Genomic DNA, 17047 nt, shown 5'->3' on the forward strand with positions numbered 1-17047 from the left:
GAATGAGGGAGCCGAAGGCAAGAAGTTGATTCGAACCCTTAAACGAATCAACAATAATTTGATTCTTTGAGTTTGTAGCCCTGGTTAGGACTTTAAACTTTGTACTCAATAGATGAATACTTAAATATCAAATAGAAGAAATTAATATGTTTATTTGATTTTGAATATACATATGTATCTAGGATGGATTAACTAATATTTTGATGTCAACAGACATTTTACTTATATGTTTCGTTTTGGCACGTTTCCATCCCTAGATTTTTTTGAATGCCAGACACATAGTACAAACACACAAGATTTTATTTGTACTCATATTTAAATGTGACAAAGGTTAATCAGTCAATTGAAGTGGCGCTGCTTTAAGCATACATAAAAACACACAAATATATAACTATGTATGCAGTCTGTTCGAGAATGACAGTAATAGACGCAATTCTGGTGTTAATTAATTGCATTTTCTTTGTAAAAAAGTCTCGCCGAGAAATATTTTGTTTTTGGATATTTTAAACTTGTTTCATTGTTTGCAGTTGAATTCATAAAGGTTAATAGCACAGACATAAAATTATATTAAATTAATTTAATTAAGAGCATAAAACGTAAAATAAAAACGAAATTTCGCATGAAAATCGGTTCAGCTGTGACAATTGGAATTCTCGGGATGCACGTTGAGAACTTTACAAGACAAATAATCCAGCAAGTAAAATGTTAATTTGAGCAGTTAAATAAATAAAAAAATTTGAAAAATCCCAAAAATGTTGACTAATTTTCAACAAATGTCGATTATCTTTCAAATGAATAATATGATAATGTCAAATTGATATTAAAAACAGAAAAAGCTAACCTTGATAAGTATTTCATGCGAAAATCGAATAAATTTTGACAAAATGATGAGTGTACATACACGATTTTTTATGGGCTTAAATAAGGTTGCGGTTGCAAAACTGGTTCACAAAGGCAGCTCCAAAACTGGTTCAAATGTAGCTATTAACATTATTTAAAAATAAATATTGGCACTGTTTTGCAGCACTGTGTTAAAGGCTGAAGCCAAAGGCACGTTGCTCAACACTTTGCTAACGGTTTCTAAGGTGCTGCTTTAAATTTAGCTTTAATTAGGTGAATCCACTGTTAAAAATAGCTGAAAACAGCTGAATTAGCTCTATGAGCACAAAAACAGGGTTCTTTGTCTTTACTGATAACGAAAAAACTGCTAAACCATTTCAAATTTGAATTTTTGACTTGATAAAAGCCGAATATAGCTAGAAATGGCTAAATTGGCAAACTGCTTGTAAGAGCTTTGAAATAGTTGCTGCATGCATGTTTATTAAAGGCCCTTCAGGTGAGTTTTTCCCAACAAAAAAACTGTTTACATAACAAGAGGCACATACACATGGCTGGGGCAACATTGAATCCTGCGGAGCCATTTTGGCTACCATATAAAATCAGTGGCCGAAGCTAAGCGGGGAGGTGCATCCATAGCGCGAATGTGCACACACACATGTTGTGTGAGTGTGTGTGAGTGTGTGTTGATGTGATAAGCCGGCTAAGTCGCCGCTAGTGGAGCCGCATATTTGTGGCAGCAGCTGGGGGCAGCGCGGCAGGCATAAAGTTTTCGGCCACAAATTTCACAGGAGGCAGGCACCAAGCCCAGCCCAACACGCAGTTGCCCCCTAGAACCAAGCGCTGCGCGCCGCTTGCTGCATGCAGCTGTCCATCCGCTTGTCATGTGTCATAACCAGCCCCCCAGTGGGTGTGGCTGTATGTGTGTGTATGTGTGTGTTGCATGCTCAGTGACTATGCAAATATTTGGAAAATTAACAACCAAACAATGGTTATATTTTCACACATAACGCAGCGGGGACGGCGACGTCGACCGCAACCAGTGCAAAGCTCAGCCCCCGCGCCGCCCCGCCCGCCCCGCGCCACTCTCTATGAACCCGTTGATTTTGGGAGGCACGTCAAGCTTTGCCGATATTTAGTGGCCGTAGTGCAGTAGTTGTCTCGTGTTTAGCCCGTAACCAAAAGCATTTTTCCAATTTCCCAACAACAACGCGTTTTTCTTGTTATTCGCTTTGCCGGCAGCGGCAGCAACTCGTGCAGCTGGCGAACGTCAAGGAATTTTCAGAGTGGCTGCATAAGCCACGTGTTGGCAATAAATAAAAGTTTAGCCGCCTCTTGTCACAATGTTTCGCATATTTAGCAAGCTGGTTAAGAGAGAGAGAGAGACAGAGAGAGGAAGAGCGGGAGAGAGAGAAACAAATCAATTGCAGTAATATCAGCTAATGCGGACAAATAGAGGATTATTGTTGAACTGGTTAGCATTCAACTACTCGAAACAAGTAACTGGATCTATCGTTGTAGATGAACGATTTTAAGAAGCTTAACATTTTATACGGAAGCTACCTTTTGGGCCAAATTGAGCAGGGGTTGGGAAAAACGAGGCGTCATGGTTTTTTGTGAAAAAAAACATCAACAGCAACGCAGATGATAGAGCTGTGGGGCTTAGATGTGTGCGCGTCGGACTAGCAAGTGAAAGGTCACTGGTTCAAATGCGATTTTAAAACAGTGCTCATTTGAAATTTGAATAGCTTGCGCTGAAAAGATGACAATAAATATGGAAAACAATCCTAGCTCTAACTCTACCTATTAAAACTATGATTGGCATTCAAATTGTTTACTTTTTATTATATTTTCTATGTATTCACTTGCAAGTATGGAAAATAAATGGAAGAAGATTGTAAAAAAACGTTCTTGCTAACGATCCCTTTTTAAATGAATTCTTACCTGGTTGGATATTGCAGGATCTAACTCGTGTGAAGGATAACTAACTGCCAACAAAGGTATATGCTAACACTACGAACAATTCAACAAATCACTAGACTATGGAGCGAGGGGGGGGGGGGGGTGGCTTTGAATAGCCAAACACAAAACGAGTCCCCTTGTGTCGGGGCGCTGCAATGAAGGTGTCAGCTCGTGCTCGGGGCTAGGTAAGCCAAAAAGTGAAAAGTGAAAATTAATTACTTGCTCAAATACAAAAACAATGGCAAGCAATGGACACGGACACGGACACGGACACGGGCACGGGCACGGACACACGGGGCATAACTTGAGCCGTTGCCGAAAAGCAAACAAAGTGTGCTTCCATGCAACAAGCGCCAGCAGAGACAAAGGACGAATGGGCGGGACGGACGGTGCGGAAGCAACTGTGGGCAGAACTGGGCGAGTCCGAGCATAAAATGAAAACAATATCCTCTGGGACATAAATTACAAAACTTGTTGTTTATGCGTGTAGACGTCTCAAATAAAACACACACAGGATGCGACTAGCAGCAGCAAAGCATTACCAGGCCGTGCCTATCGCCTGTGTGTATGTGGGGGTCAGAGGCGGGCAGCGCTGGAGGGGCATGGAGAGGGCGCAGCATTCTCACAATTTGCTGTCGTAATTCCATTGAGCCGCCATTTGGGTGCGGCCAACAACAGCAGCAGCAGCAGACGAAGACAACACGCCGCCGGCTTTGTATGTCCTTTTAGCTTTTATTGTAAATACAACAACACCCTTACACACACCCCCTCACACACACACACACACACACAACGTACATACACACCAGCACAGTTCACGTTTACAATTTTAGTTGTCAGCACATTTAGCCCGACTCGACAACGTTTTGCGGCACGGTGTCAAACTTTGAACGCCGCTGCCATCGCCTGTTGCCATATCCCAAGCCCAACCGAGGGGCCAACAGCGCAACCCAAATGCCACCCAAAGCCACCCACTGAAAGCAGCCTGGGCGCACAAAGCGCTTTGACACAACTTTCAGCTCAAGGTTCAAAGTACGGAATTTATGTTTTCTTTACACGGGCCGCCGCAAACATACGCCAAAAAAGAAAACCGAAAAAAAAGAAGCAAGAATGCGCCCAGCTTTAGAAGCATGCGACTAGCAAATGCTCTGTAAATATTTATATTTTGTGAGCATTCCTGATTTATGATTTAATCGGGGCTTAGCTTAGTTTAGTTATAAATATTAATTATAAACTAGTGTATTAGGGGTATGCCCATAAAATATGGCTAAGTCGATTATAGCCGATTGATTGATTGATAGATTTGATTGGCATAATCGAAACACCCGCGATTAGGCGCTAGAAAAAACGATTTCAAAACTATCTATAGTAATCGATTTTTGTAGATGTCAAAATGTAAGCTTTTATCGATAATCTGCGCTCATGTTTCAACTATCGCTATAATCGAAACGTGCGAAACATGCAAATCGAAACGATGAATTTAAAATTATGCATATTTCCAGAACATTTTAAATGCCTAAACAGTGTATGCATGATTCGATAATTATCAAAGTGTTATCAAAAAAAAAGTTAACTACATTTTTATTATCTTTTTGAGAGAATCCAAGCAGATTTTCCTGACAGTTGTTATAGGGTATAGCACACAAACAAAAACAATAGAAGCAAGCAGCGGCAACCGCAAAATTCCTGTTTGTTTTCTGTTTTTACCCAAGCAAACGAAGGGGACACACACGCACAAATAGAGAGAGGCAGAAAAAGAGAGAGAGAGAAAGAGAGAGAGAGGAAGTTAAAGAGTAGAAGAGTGTGTGTGCACCTTGCCGAGAAATTCATAGTCAACCAAAAGTAGCGCGCTCAAGTATTCATATAAATTTTATATACGCCCACAAATACACCTCGCCCTATATGGATAGAGGTATATATTTGCAATACTATTGAAATTGAAATTGAAATTGAAATAGTTCGCTTACCATACATTTTACCCTCATCGGATAATATAATCTTTCGCCGTCCACATGGTGGATATATTGACAGTGCCTCTTGAAAGCTTTGCTCAATGTCCGGACTCCAGACACCCTCGGCATCGGCGGATGATAAATCTTTTTCGTCCTGAAATCAATTCCGAATTGTGTCAATACTCGCTCAATGAAAAATAAATAAATATTTTTATATACATATATAAGTGTGGGTATGTAGTTATATGTAGCAGCTGCACTTTGCAATAATTGTCCAGTCAATAATATCGATTCATTTTCTTCATCGATTATTCATCGGAAGCAACAATAATTTGATTGCTTTGTGACAACTGCTGTCGGCAATTGCTTACGTATTTGCTGGATGAGCCACAGTCAAATGGAATGCGAACATTTGCGTTTGCTTTGACCTCAAGGAATAAGGAAGTCCTTGCTAGCCCTTACAGTCATATCTAAGTCTAGTTTTAAGGGGGGTTACAATTGTGAAATTATCTCTAATTTTTCTGATAACTGCTTGGCAAACGCAAAAGGAGCTTCGAAGTTTTCAAGCGGTTTATAATTCAAAGAATGATAGAAATAAAAGAGTTAACATATAGAACACGTTGATTCAAAAGAGTTCAACTTCCCAATGACTCATTGAGTCAACATTCCTAGACAACATGAACTATGCAGATCATTAATTTATGGAACATATCCACCTGTAGATTTTGTTTGTATTATAATTTGTGGTACTTACATCGCTCATATCGCCAACATCCAAGTTTTTACTGTCCACCATGCTGCCATTTGTGTCTGCCGACCCCAGGGGACCAGGAGGACCGGCATTCACTGGTGGCCACGGGGATGGTATGGTGCCGGGTCCGACTGCAAAGCAAATAACAGAGAAAAAACAATTTAGAAACGAAATTGTGGTGTATGTGTGTGTGTGTGTGTGTGTGTGTGTGGGTGTGGGTGTGTGTGGTATCTGTCACACATTTTAAGTGCGGTTTAAGCTTCATAAATCTGTGTCATAGTCGGTAAAATCCACAAATCCCCGCCGCCTACCACCCCAAATCATTCGGCCAGTCACGTTCTAGGCCAACCTGTCCAACAAACACGACCGGGTGTCCGGGCGTTGATATGCATTATGAATTTGCGTGCTGTGTGCGAGATGAAAAGCGCTTCAGCCACGCACTTAAGTACGTTTTTCATTTGATATGTTTAACAATGGTGCCAATCGCCAGAGGGAAGCAGCTGCTGCCTGAGACGGGAAGGGGGAAGAGGAGGCACGCACTGGAGAGCGAGAGAGAGAGAGAGAAAGGCGCGGCGCGTCAGACAACGAGACAATCAACGCGTCTACTCCAAATTGATAATAATCATGTGTGCCATGTCGGAGCACAAGTGCATAATCACTTGGCTAAATACATAACACACACACAAACACACACACACACACACTAATCACAAGTGGCATGTTGTCTGTCTGTCTGTGTGTGTGTGTGTGGCAGCTTCTTGACTGAAGCGTTTGTCCTGCCTCTCATCAGGTCAACAGCCAAGTTTAATGATGGTTATCAAGTAATTAAGCAACTAAAGAGTGGCAACTGACTGTCAGATATCTGAATATATGCGGCAGATGGGTTTTCTGCTATTTAGTTAGAGGATATAATCGCCTATCTTGACATTATCTCATGGGTATAGCCAGACGTGAAGATATAATTCACGATTCAAGTCTTCTTATATATTGTATAGCATCGAATATAATTGCGTTTTTATTGTGAAATATATGAATTAAGCAACTTTTCCACGCCTCCCGTGGGCCATGCCATGTCGTATATATTTAATCTTAACTTGTCATCAGATTTATAGCTTATTAACAAATATATACACAAAGTTTTCTGTACATATGTAACTTTCATCAAAATAATAAAGTTCAATAATATCAACGGATATAGTATGGGAACTTTTGGTCTATCTGGGAGATGGAATTCTCAGCAGATATCTGGATATTATTATCTTAAGGAATTATAGGTTTTTAATTAGACTTATTAAAAATCATAAATGTAGATTCATTCATTAGTTTAAGAACAGGAAGTATATTTCTATTTGTCAGATGGAACTTTAAGCAACTTCATTAGTAAAACTGAGCTATATATGTTATTTTTTAATAGGTTTTCCTTTTTAAATGGAAAAGGCTCTTCCCTCAGCCTGTTTATCAGCAGCCTTTAAACTACGTCAGAGCAAATCCCGAATATCCTTGTCGTTGCCTACAGGCTATATATAGAGAGTGTTTTATGCTTCAGACCTTTCTTAGGTCTAGATAACACCAAATATATCAATCCATTTATCTGATAAATAAGTTTTTTAAGTGGCTGAGTCATTAAAGTGAGTGATTTACATGATTCAAATGCCCGACTCTATAGCAAAAGATCACGTTTTTTTATACTTTTATACTAGAACTGGATATGACTCAAATTATACGAAACTTTTACCAAAGAACTTCTGCTATAAGAGAGGAGATTTATAACTATGTTATAGTAAAAGAAGAAAAAGCAAATAGAGATATTTGGATATGGTTTACGCTGGATAACTACGATGAGAATTGTGCTTTATTTAGATAAATGCAACTCAATTGCATTATTCAATCAATAAAACTAGATGCTATAGAGGTCCGCCTCTTAATAGGATTTGTCTCTTTTGTGATGAGTATAAAAGAACTCTTTTATGCCAGGTTTTGTAAATATATCTTGGAAGAGATATACAAATACTTCATTTTTGACCAATTGTATCTATGACAGCTATTGGATGAAGTAATTGGATCCAGACATAAAACAGAATCACGGACATAAGCCATCTATTGATGACGATAGCTTAGAAACTGAGAGACTAGTTTGCAAATCGACTTTATCGACTCGGCTCTCGCCGGTTAAGATTAGGAATATATATACTTTGTCGAGTCGTAAATGTCTCCTTCCAAGCGTTACACATTCCACATTCCCATAGCTTATATCTCACAAATCCATGTTAATTTCTAGTTTAAGATATATTGAAATATCAGAGTACACAGACATTCGAATTGACCTGCTCAGAGAAATTGAACGTGATATTATCTAATACTGTCAGTGCACAGAAGTTACCAAAAGCGATTAGGGTCTGGCCCTACCTGAGCCCCTCTCTCTCTGCCTTTCCCTTCCCTTCCCATCACTGTCTTGGTGCACAGGTAGCGCTGCGGGCAACACAAAAGGCATATACTGGGTCACTCAGATTTCGGGCTTTGAGGCATTGACGACTCACCGGTGAGAGCCTTGAATTCCTCGAGGGAATCCAAATGTTTGGAGAACGGCGCCACCTTGGAGCCGTTGTCTAAGTCGCTTTTCAAATAAATTTTGGAAAATTCACAGCACAAAAACAAACAAAATAAACACACAAAATCAAATTGGAAACTGTAAAAAGCATCAAGTATTTACAACTTTTGGTTTTTTCTTTTTATGAGCTTAGCAAGTTGAATATTTGTCGCATTTTAATGTGGAAATTTCAGAGGATGCAAGGGGCGGCGCGGGCGGCAAACGAGCAGCGGGCGGAAATTTAAGAAGCAAACGAAACGATTAACCGACTTTCCTTTCACGAGACACACGCCAGCAGAGGGAAATAAGAAAACGCGTCTGTTTGATTGAAACGCGCTCTGGAAACTGAAATGCCTTTTATTTTTCCACTAATTTTTTTTTTTTTTGGTATTTCGGCTTTTTGTTTTGTGCGCTCCTTTGGGCTGCTCCTGCTGCTGCTACAGGGGATGGTTGGCAGCGCGACAGGATGCAGTCCCAGTCTCAGTTCAAGGCACAGTCAGTGCCGCACACGAACACACAAAGATACACGCTCACACACAGATACAGACACAATTAGGGGAAGGCGACCAAAAATGCCAGCGTCAACTGCGACGCGTCGTGCGTCATGGTATATGAGAATCAGGGAAATTCCAAGAACCGCCACAGCAAAGAAATTTTCATTTCAAATCATGTTTTTTAACCGCCCCCAAACCCTTCCTGCTGGCCAAAGCTTCAAAGCAAACTGTACGTACACACACATATTGCAGCTAGATCGGGCATATATATATATATGTATATTCATATATACATATGTATATGTATATACGTGTGTATGTAGGGGGTTGTAGGGCGCACAACAACAACCCGATAAAAACGGGGCAACTATTTAATAATAATGCACGGCTGCATTGCCTGAGCCGGCACGGCTTGCGGGGTTGCTCTATGTGTTATAGGCCTCGCAATAGGGGTGGACTATGCCATTTGTATGCCCTGTACGCTTTGATAAAGGCTAAATAGGGCATAATGGTTTTGTGCAAATGTTTAGCACAGGCGAAACGCAGCAGGATCAGGGCGAAGAGCTAAGTCGATCTAGTTGTCTGTCTGCTGTATTTTCTTTAATTTTTCTAATATCAATAAATGTCGACATGTTTTTTTCGGCATAGCTTGAGAATTATTTAAGCTAAATACACATAAATTGCTATGTATATTATCGTATAGTTTAGACAGACTAAGAATATATCACTTTTTAAATAACTCGCTCCATTTTCTATAGAACTGGAATAATACTCATTTTTAAGGTAGAGCCTTTCGCTTTGGTGTATGCATATGAGGGTATATATGTGCTCTAGAATATTTGTAATGGCACCTCGGCACTGGGCTTAGGGTATCTGCTATTCGTTGACTTTCGACTAAAACGCTCTAGAATGTCTGTAATGGCACCTCGGGGTTAAGGGTATCTGTTAGTCGTTCACTTTCGACTAAATCACTCTAGAATGTTTGTAACGGCTGCTCGGCACTAGGCATAGGGTATCTGCTAGTCGTACACTTTCGACTGGAGCCCTCTGACTAGTGTTCATAATCTCACACACGGGCGCACACACGCGCAGTGTGTACATTTTATCATATTCAGTTTCGGGCTGCAACATTTCCGGTTCATTGTAATTTCCAATTAGACAAGACTAGGCTTGAACTCGGACTCGGGACTCGGAACTCGGCTCAGGCCCGACTCACAGCTGCCGCGGTTGAGGTTGGGAATTAATAAGGGAATGCGTTGCGTGTGTGTGTTGCTGTTGTTGTTGTTGTTGTTTGTCCTTTCTACCCTTGCTGGCAATTGGAATTTATGGTATTTATTATTTTCGCTTGCATTTCTCTATTTTCTTTCGCTTTATTCACGCTTGTGACTATGAACAGCTGTGCGCGAGATGCTTTGATAGTATTCGTGGCGGCGGTGGTGCTGCTGCTGCTTTGTTGGTGGTGGTGCTGCTGGTGGTGGATGAGGTGGTGGTATTGCACCAGGATCAGTCACCCCACTTGAAATGCCAGTGTCTGTGTGTGTGTGCGTGAGCTCGTGATGCGTGAGCCGTAATGCTGCCCATTAATGAGGTGATCCCTATTCAAATCTCTACTGCACCCCACAGCACCAAAAATGTCCTGCAATGTGCCAAAATAAGTGGAAATAGATTGTTCTGATTGCCTAGCTGATATCCTGTACGTAGCTCCGATTAACCCTAAAAACTACATACAAAAGGCGAAATAGTTCCTGTTCTTAGATCATACGTTTGACATGTCAATAGATTCCCATATATATATATGTATATACAAAATTTCGCAATAAGTTAAGGGATCTAACCCCCGTAAAGAAGAATATAATTTCTTTTAGTACACACTAAGTACCTATTAGGGCTATGCAATATCCACACATAAGATTTGATGTGCGTAGCTTATACAATGTTCAAGATATTCCCATCAAAAGTTGTGTTATCGATAATTATCGAACGCGAATCGTTATGCTAATAAATAAATGTCATCTAAGTGATGCGAAAAACCGCGTTTACGAAACTAACTCATTAAGATCAGGCTGCCCTAGTGATGTTATCGTTAGTGGTGTTATCGATAACTATCGACCTCGAAAAAAACCGAATCGTTCTTTAAAATAAATATATTCATCTAAGAGATGATTTTGTTGTTGTAATGATAAGTATAGGTTAGAATAAATAGCATTGGCTACAACAGCCACACACACTAGCCTGCGATTTGAGCCAGCAACCTGCCTGTTCGCTTGCCTGAACCACTTAGACGGCTCAATTGCCCAATAGTGCGTCTAATGAATGTATTCCTCAGCATTTGCACAGCTATATGAGACCCAGTTAACTCATTTTTACAGGGTATAAGAAACGGCAGCAAATTAACCCCTAACCTACACCACCATGCCACACGCCACACACCACTGTGTACAAGCGAAGCCTGCACAGTGGCACAATCGGCATTCCATGGTGTGATGGCGAGTTATCAAAAATATGTATCTCAACATATTTAGCAGGACATGCACGTATGCAGCCAGGAGACACACCTATGCATGAGAATACATATATCTCTCTATATATATATATATATATATATTTTGTGCGCATATAAAATAAAAGTTATGTGTATATATGTACATATGTGCTTATGTTTACAACTCTTCTGCGCTGTTTTTTTTTTTGATATTTTTTGTTTGTTTTTTAGCTAAGGATCTGCCATATTTGGCTTTACATTCACATCCTTGAGCACGGGCTCAACCCCTGTTCAGGGTTGGCCCTTTGCATATGGACGAGGTGGTGATAGTTTATCATCAATCAAATGCTCACGTGTGTGTGCGTGCGTGTCGATGTGCGTGTGTCTGTGTGTCTGGGCACTTGAAAATCCAATCATCTTACATGAAAGCCTCGCTGCACAGAGACAAAAACTGTCCTCAACTCCCAAACAAATAGTGCCAAATGCTTTTCAAGGCTTAGCCCTTTGATGACCTAATGTCTGGCATAAACAAAATCTAAGGACAGGTTAGTTCCCAACTGGCAGTTGGTCAGCTTTTAAGGGTAGCGAAAATCGAAAACAACATTTGCCGCACAACAAAGCTAAAGCTCTGCAGATCTTCTCGTCAGATAAACAATTAACAAACCGAGCAAAACTATTTTGCGGATTGCCCGTTTTCAAATCTTCCTCTTGTACTGTTCAGTATGCTTAGTTACTAAACAAGAGCTGGGAACAGTTCTTGACGGGCAATTATTTGACCCAGGCAAGCGAACAGGCAGGTTGCTGGTTCAAATCCCAGGCTAGTATATGCGGCTGTTGTAGTCAATGCTATTTTACTATCCTATACTTATCATAACAACAAAAACATCTTTTAAAATACTTTTTTTTAAAACCGATTCGGTTTTTAGGATAATTCAATAGTAATCGATAACATCACTATCGATAACTGCGATTGAGCAGCCTGATCTTAAGGAGCTGTTTTTATAAGGATTGTCAACCGCAGTTAACGGTTCAAACCAACCTGTGCCTTTAGGTTAGGTTCGTAAACGTGATCTTTCGCATCCGTAAGCCTAGGTTATGCAATTCTGAACCGCGTTTGCAGCCTTGGTTGCCATAGAGCTGGGCCTCACAATGGGGTTTTCTGTATTTTAGCAAGAGATTAAGTAATTATTATTTATTAACTAGCTTTATGAAGCAAAGGCTGTTATCTGGCGGCATTTGGGAATTTGTAATTAAGATTTCAGATTTCAGTGTGCAGATATTTTATTCAACATAACGTAAATATCGATAGTCGATAGCAAACGATAGTTGCAAGCAATCAATATCGATAGTTCTAAATTTTCGGCCATTTTTAGTGCTACCGAAAACAACATACAGCAGTCGTTCAGAAATTAAAACTATGGGAATTTATGAGTAGGATTCACATAAAATAAAATATATATAAAATATATTAATTTGTTTTTCAATATGCACATGTTTTCCTATATTTCAACAGTCAGAAATTGGAATTTTATGCAAAGCTTTTTAATTAGCACAGAGTATATATATATATATATATATATATATATATATACATACATACATCACATGTCAGCTAATTAGGAAAATCCATTTTCCTTTTCCTGCCGATAAGAATAACTCATTTAAAGTACCCCAACTCTGCAGGATTAGGCATGTGTCCTGATCAGCAAAGACAAGCTCAAAAACATGAATAAACAATTAACGCTGATACAGTGGAGAGTGAACGACTAGGAGATACCCTACACACAAATGAGTTGTCCATGTATGGCAATAAGAATAACTCATTTAAAGTACCCCAACTCTGCAGGATTAGGGATGTGTCCTGATCAGCAAAGACAAGCTCAAAAACATGAATAAACAATTAACGCTGATACAGTGGAGAGTGAACGACTAGGAGATACCCTACACACAACTGAGTTGTCCATGTATGGCAATAAGAATAACTCATTTAAAGTACCCCAACTCTGCAGGATTAGGGATGTGTCCTGATCAGCAAAGACAAGCTCAAAAACATGAATAAACAATTAACGCTGATACAGTGGAGAGTGAACGACTAGGAGATACCCTACACACAAATGAGTTGTCCATGTATGGCAATAAGAATAACTCATTTAAAGTACCCCAACTCTGCAGGATTAGGGATGTGTCCTGATCAGCAAAGACAAGCTCAAAAACATGAATAAACAATTAACGCTGATACAGTGGAGAGTGAACGACTAGGAGATACCCTACACACAAATGAGTTGTCCATGTATGGCAAATGCATTCCTGATTAACTTCGGTGTTTATAGTGCGATCTTTATGACATTTTTAAGGCTTAAATATGGGACACAAAAGTGTGTGTTCTTTACCTTCAAAAACACTCAATTTTGGGTGGAATGCAGTATGAAATAAAGCTAATCAAAACAAAGACTATGCCACATGCTACACAACAAGTTCTTATTAATTATAATCAATTATTTTCAAGCTATTTACAAATAAACGTCTCAAAATCGATATATATCGATGAGAATTTATCATTTGCATTTGCACAAAGGTGTTAGGGCCATTTGCAAATGTTTCGAGGGTATATACATACATATATATATATCAACTCTTAGTCATAGCTCGTATGGCGTCTATTGTCGTTTGACATTTTGGCGACGGCCACAAAGTTCGATCGATTAAACCGGAAAGAAAGCCACACTCATGTGAACATGTGAGCATGTGTGTGTGTGTGTGTGTGTGTGTGTGTGTGTGTGATGGCTAGTTGTTGTTTTTCTTTCTGTTTTTAATATTATTACAATTTGTTGCTGCTGTCGTTGGACGCCGCTTTGTGAAAGGATTTATCTAACATTTGCAGCTACTCTTCAATTGCTTTCCCTTTTGGCCGCAGGCACGCGCAACTGCAACACTCGGCTCGCTACTGCAACTGTCCGACTGTCTGACTGTGAGCGTGTGCTTAATTGGTTTTTTGTTTTTGGCTAAAAGCAGCAGCAGCAGCCGCTCGCAGCGCTTATGTATAACAGTTCTCAGGCAGCAGCAGTAGCAGCAGCAGTTTTATTTTTTAGTCTGTTTCTAAACCGGTTAACAGATTTTTAGTCGCTTGCCCTGCGACGCCAGAGCGGGCGGGCGGATCGCAGTGCAGAGGGGGGGGGGAGGGGGGCGTGGCCACAGCTGAAACTGGTTTACGTTTAATGGGCAGCTGGTGATACATCAGCAGCAGCAGCAGCAGCAGCCGTAGCAGTGGCAGCAGCAGCAGCAACAACAGTTGCTTGTTTGTTTGCCAAGTTAATTTTATTTAATTTCAATTCGTTTGATTTGATTTCTTGTCAACACACACACACACACATACGCATGTACTAATTTCTCAAATCAGCCTTCATCTTGGCATGCTTCTCCTGCAACTGGCTGAGCCTCTTGGCCAGCGAGCGCAGATGAACGCTGGTGCCGCTCAAGGAGGTGATACTTCTGCCCGTGCTGAGTGCGCTGTGCGAGATCTGGTGTTTCGGCAGCAAAGACTCATCATCCTCCTCCTGGCTCTTGCGCCGTTTCTGCTGCTGCTGCTGGTGCGTCTCTGCGCTCCCGTGTCTTTGGCTCAAATACTGCTGCCTGGCAATGGACAGGAAGCCAAGTTGGGCGCGCTTCAGCTGGCTGGTGGTCGGCGCCGGATCGAAGCGCATCAGCCGGCCGAAGCAAATGTGACGCAGCAAATGGAACTGACAGATGACCTCCTTCAGGTACATATTGTGCAGGCCATGGAAGACGTGCGTCCAGGATGAGAGCGCCGCCACGCTCCACAGCTGGCTGGAGTGCGTCGAGAAGTTGCCCAACTTTGTGCTGGCCACAAATGCCACACAGCCGGCAATCATGTATTGGGAACGCCACTGGGCCAGCGTTTCGGCATCGAGCAGCTGCTTGGGCTTGAAGGGCGCATTGTAGCACAGCTGGGCGGCGCCCCACAAATAGGCGACGAACTGATAGTCATCCAGCGAGTAGGCGCCCTGGTTGCCCGCCGGCTTCAGGTCGAACTGCGTCTGCAGGCGGCGCACACAGGTCAGGTAACGATTGAAGAGCATCAGCGCCGCGGCGGGCTCGTCCGCCGGCAGCAGGATCTGTGCCCGGAACAGACCGCACAGAAAGAAAACAAAGCTCAGCTCGTGCCCGGTGCCATAATCGACGCGCGTATAGTTGCCAAAGGAGCCGGCCAGATACTGGCCCAGTTCGCTGACATGCTCGCACTTGTTGTGCGGCAGCGCCTGCTCCAGCATATTGAAGATGTTGCGCAGCATTTGCAGTGACCAGGAGCGATACGCATCCGCGGCGATGGGCTTGCTCTGCGTCAGCCAGAGGGTCAGGCGATCAAAGATGCCGCACAGACTCAGCATGGTCGCGCTCACCGGATAGGCGTCCGGCTCCAGCTGATGCACGCCCTGAATCGCGGTGCTCGTCCGATTGATGTACGTGACCAGCTCGTGGTAGGCTATCGACTTGGGCCAGAGCACCATATCCGGCTCCTTGCGCACACGCTGCACGGCTCCATAGTTGATTCTCTCAAAGTACTTGGTTATCTTGGCGTCCATATCGAGCTCTTCCGCTTCCAATTTTCATGCACTTAACTATTTTTCCGTTTGCCTTGTGTGTGTGGGTTGCCAAAACGATCAAAATAACTGAACTCACGTCAATTTCATAGCAGAAATTAACAGTAAAGCCTTTTCTTGTAAGTCGACTAGCACATTCCCCGTACTTATTCAGATTAGAGTCCAAACTTTGTGCAATTTACAGCTCTTCAATATGGGCTTAATATGTGTTTATATGGCAATTATTTTCTATTCTTTAATTTGGGTTTCAAAGAAAGAAGTTTCCTTAATCTTTGTATACTATGTAAACAAAAAAAAACTATTATATATGTACCTAATGTGATGTTGCCAGATTTTTTTGTTTAAAATTGATATTTATCGATACTAGTGATATTTTTGCAAATATCGAACACAAAAAAGGCTGAGATAAACTTAAAGAGCAAAGGAATATTTGCTAGGGTGCATGATATGTAGGGACAGGGTATTTTTACGGACGGTCAAACTTGCCTCTCCTGCTCAATATGCAATTAAATGAAATTAATTAACACAACGCTCAATTTGTGCTAAATATGGTAATTTTTAAATTTTGTTTTAACACAGAAATTAAGTTTGTAACTCATACGACATGTTGACCAAAAATATATAATTAAGATAAATTAAAAATAAAATATTGCAAGATGGGGAACTATGGGGACAGTGCTCCCATGAGCATTGATTTTGATAGGGATGCGGTTTCTTTAATTATATCAAACAGAACAACTCGCCGTATGATTAATATTTAGTAAAACCGGATAAATAGATTGTTATAACTGCTGTTTTTTATGGAAGAATTAAAAAAACTGAAAACCCCAACAACAATTTACTGTTTTACTAATATTAATCCAAGAAAATCGAAAAGACTTCCGTCTATACAAAACATTTTACTAAAATCGTTGCTTACAGAATCTATAACAGATGTAACTGCAACAGTAACAGTTGAACTGCCAGCCACTGTTAGCGTTAACAGTGGCCGAGACCAGCTGCCAGCGAGCGAAAGAGCGACGTAGCCAGAGAGTGAGAGAAGCATGAACAATTTTCAGTGCAACGCAACAACATTTTGCAATAACTCTTGCACAAAAGCAAATTTGATTTTTGCGCGCACTAAGAGAGAACGTTTACGCCCCTGTCGTTTGCCGCTGCCTTTGCCTATGCCTTTACCTTTCGCCCAGCAGCAGCATTATCAGCGCTCTCTTTAGGTGTTGGGCTTTTCGAGTGCCGCGCACGCCGCGTTCATTGACTAAGGTCTCGAAATAGTGTTTAAAATTAAATCGATGAGTCAGACAGGTGACCGCGTCCGCTCACCCGCTCTAAATCCGACCGCCTCATCGTTGTCTGGCCTGACTAA

At 41.2% G+C, this 17047-nt stretch overlaps 1 protein-coding gene across 5 annotated transcripts in view; it reads right to left on the reverse strand.

Annotated features, from left to right (window-relative positions):
- Nucleotides 1-17047, reverse strand: part of scalloped (TEA domain transcription factor 1 homolog scalloped) — a 65525-nt gene that overhangs the window by 9576 nt on the left and 38902 nt on the right. For all 5 annotated transcript variants that reach the window (XM_064680738.1, XM_064680737.1, XM_064680736.1 and 2 more), the window contains 2 exons: nucleotides 5506-5633; nucleotides 4767-4905 (listed from right to left, as the gene is read on the reverse strand). In XM_064680738.1, coding sequence (XP_064536808.1) covers nucleotides 4767-4905; nucleotides 5506-5633 — 267 coding nt within the window. The remainder of the gene's footprint in view (nucleotides 1-4766; nucleotides 4906-5505; nucleotides 5634-17047) is intronic.

Source organism: Drosophila montana, unplaced genomic scaffold (assembly GCF_035044405.1).
Source record: "Drosophila montana isolate Dmon_TW-CO22-7 unplaced genomic scaffold, ASM3504440v1 contig_2178_1, whole genome shotgun sequence".
NCBI classification, from domain to species: Eukaryota; Metazoa; Arthropoda; class Insecta; order Diptera; family Drosophilidae; genus Drosophila; species Drosophila montana.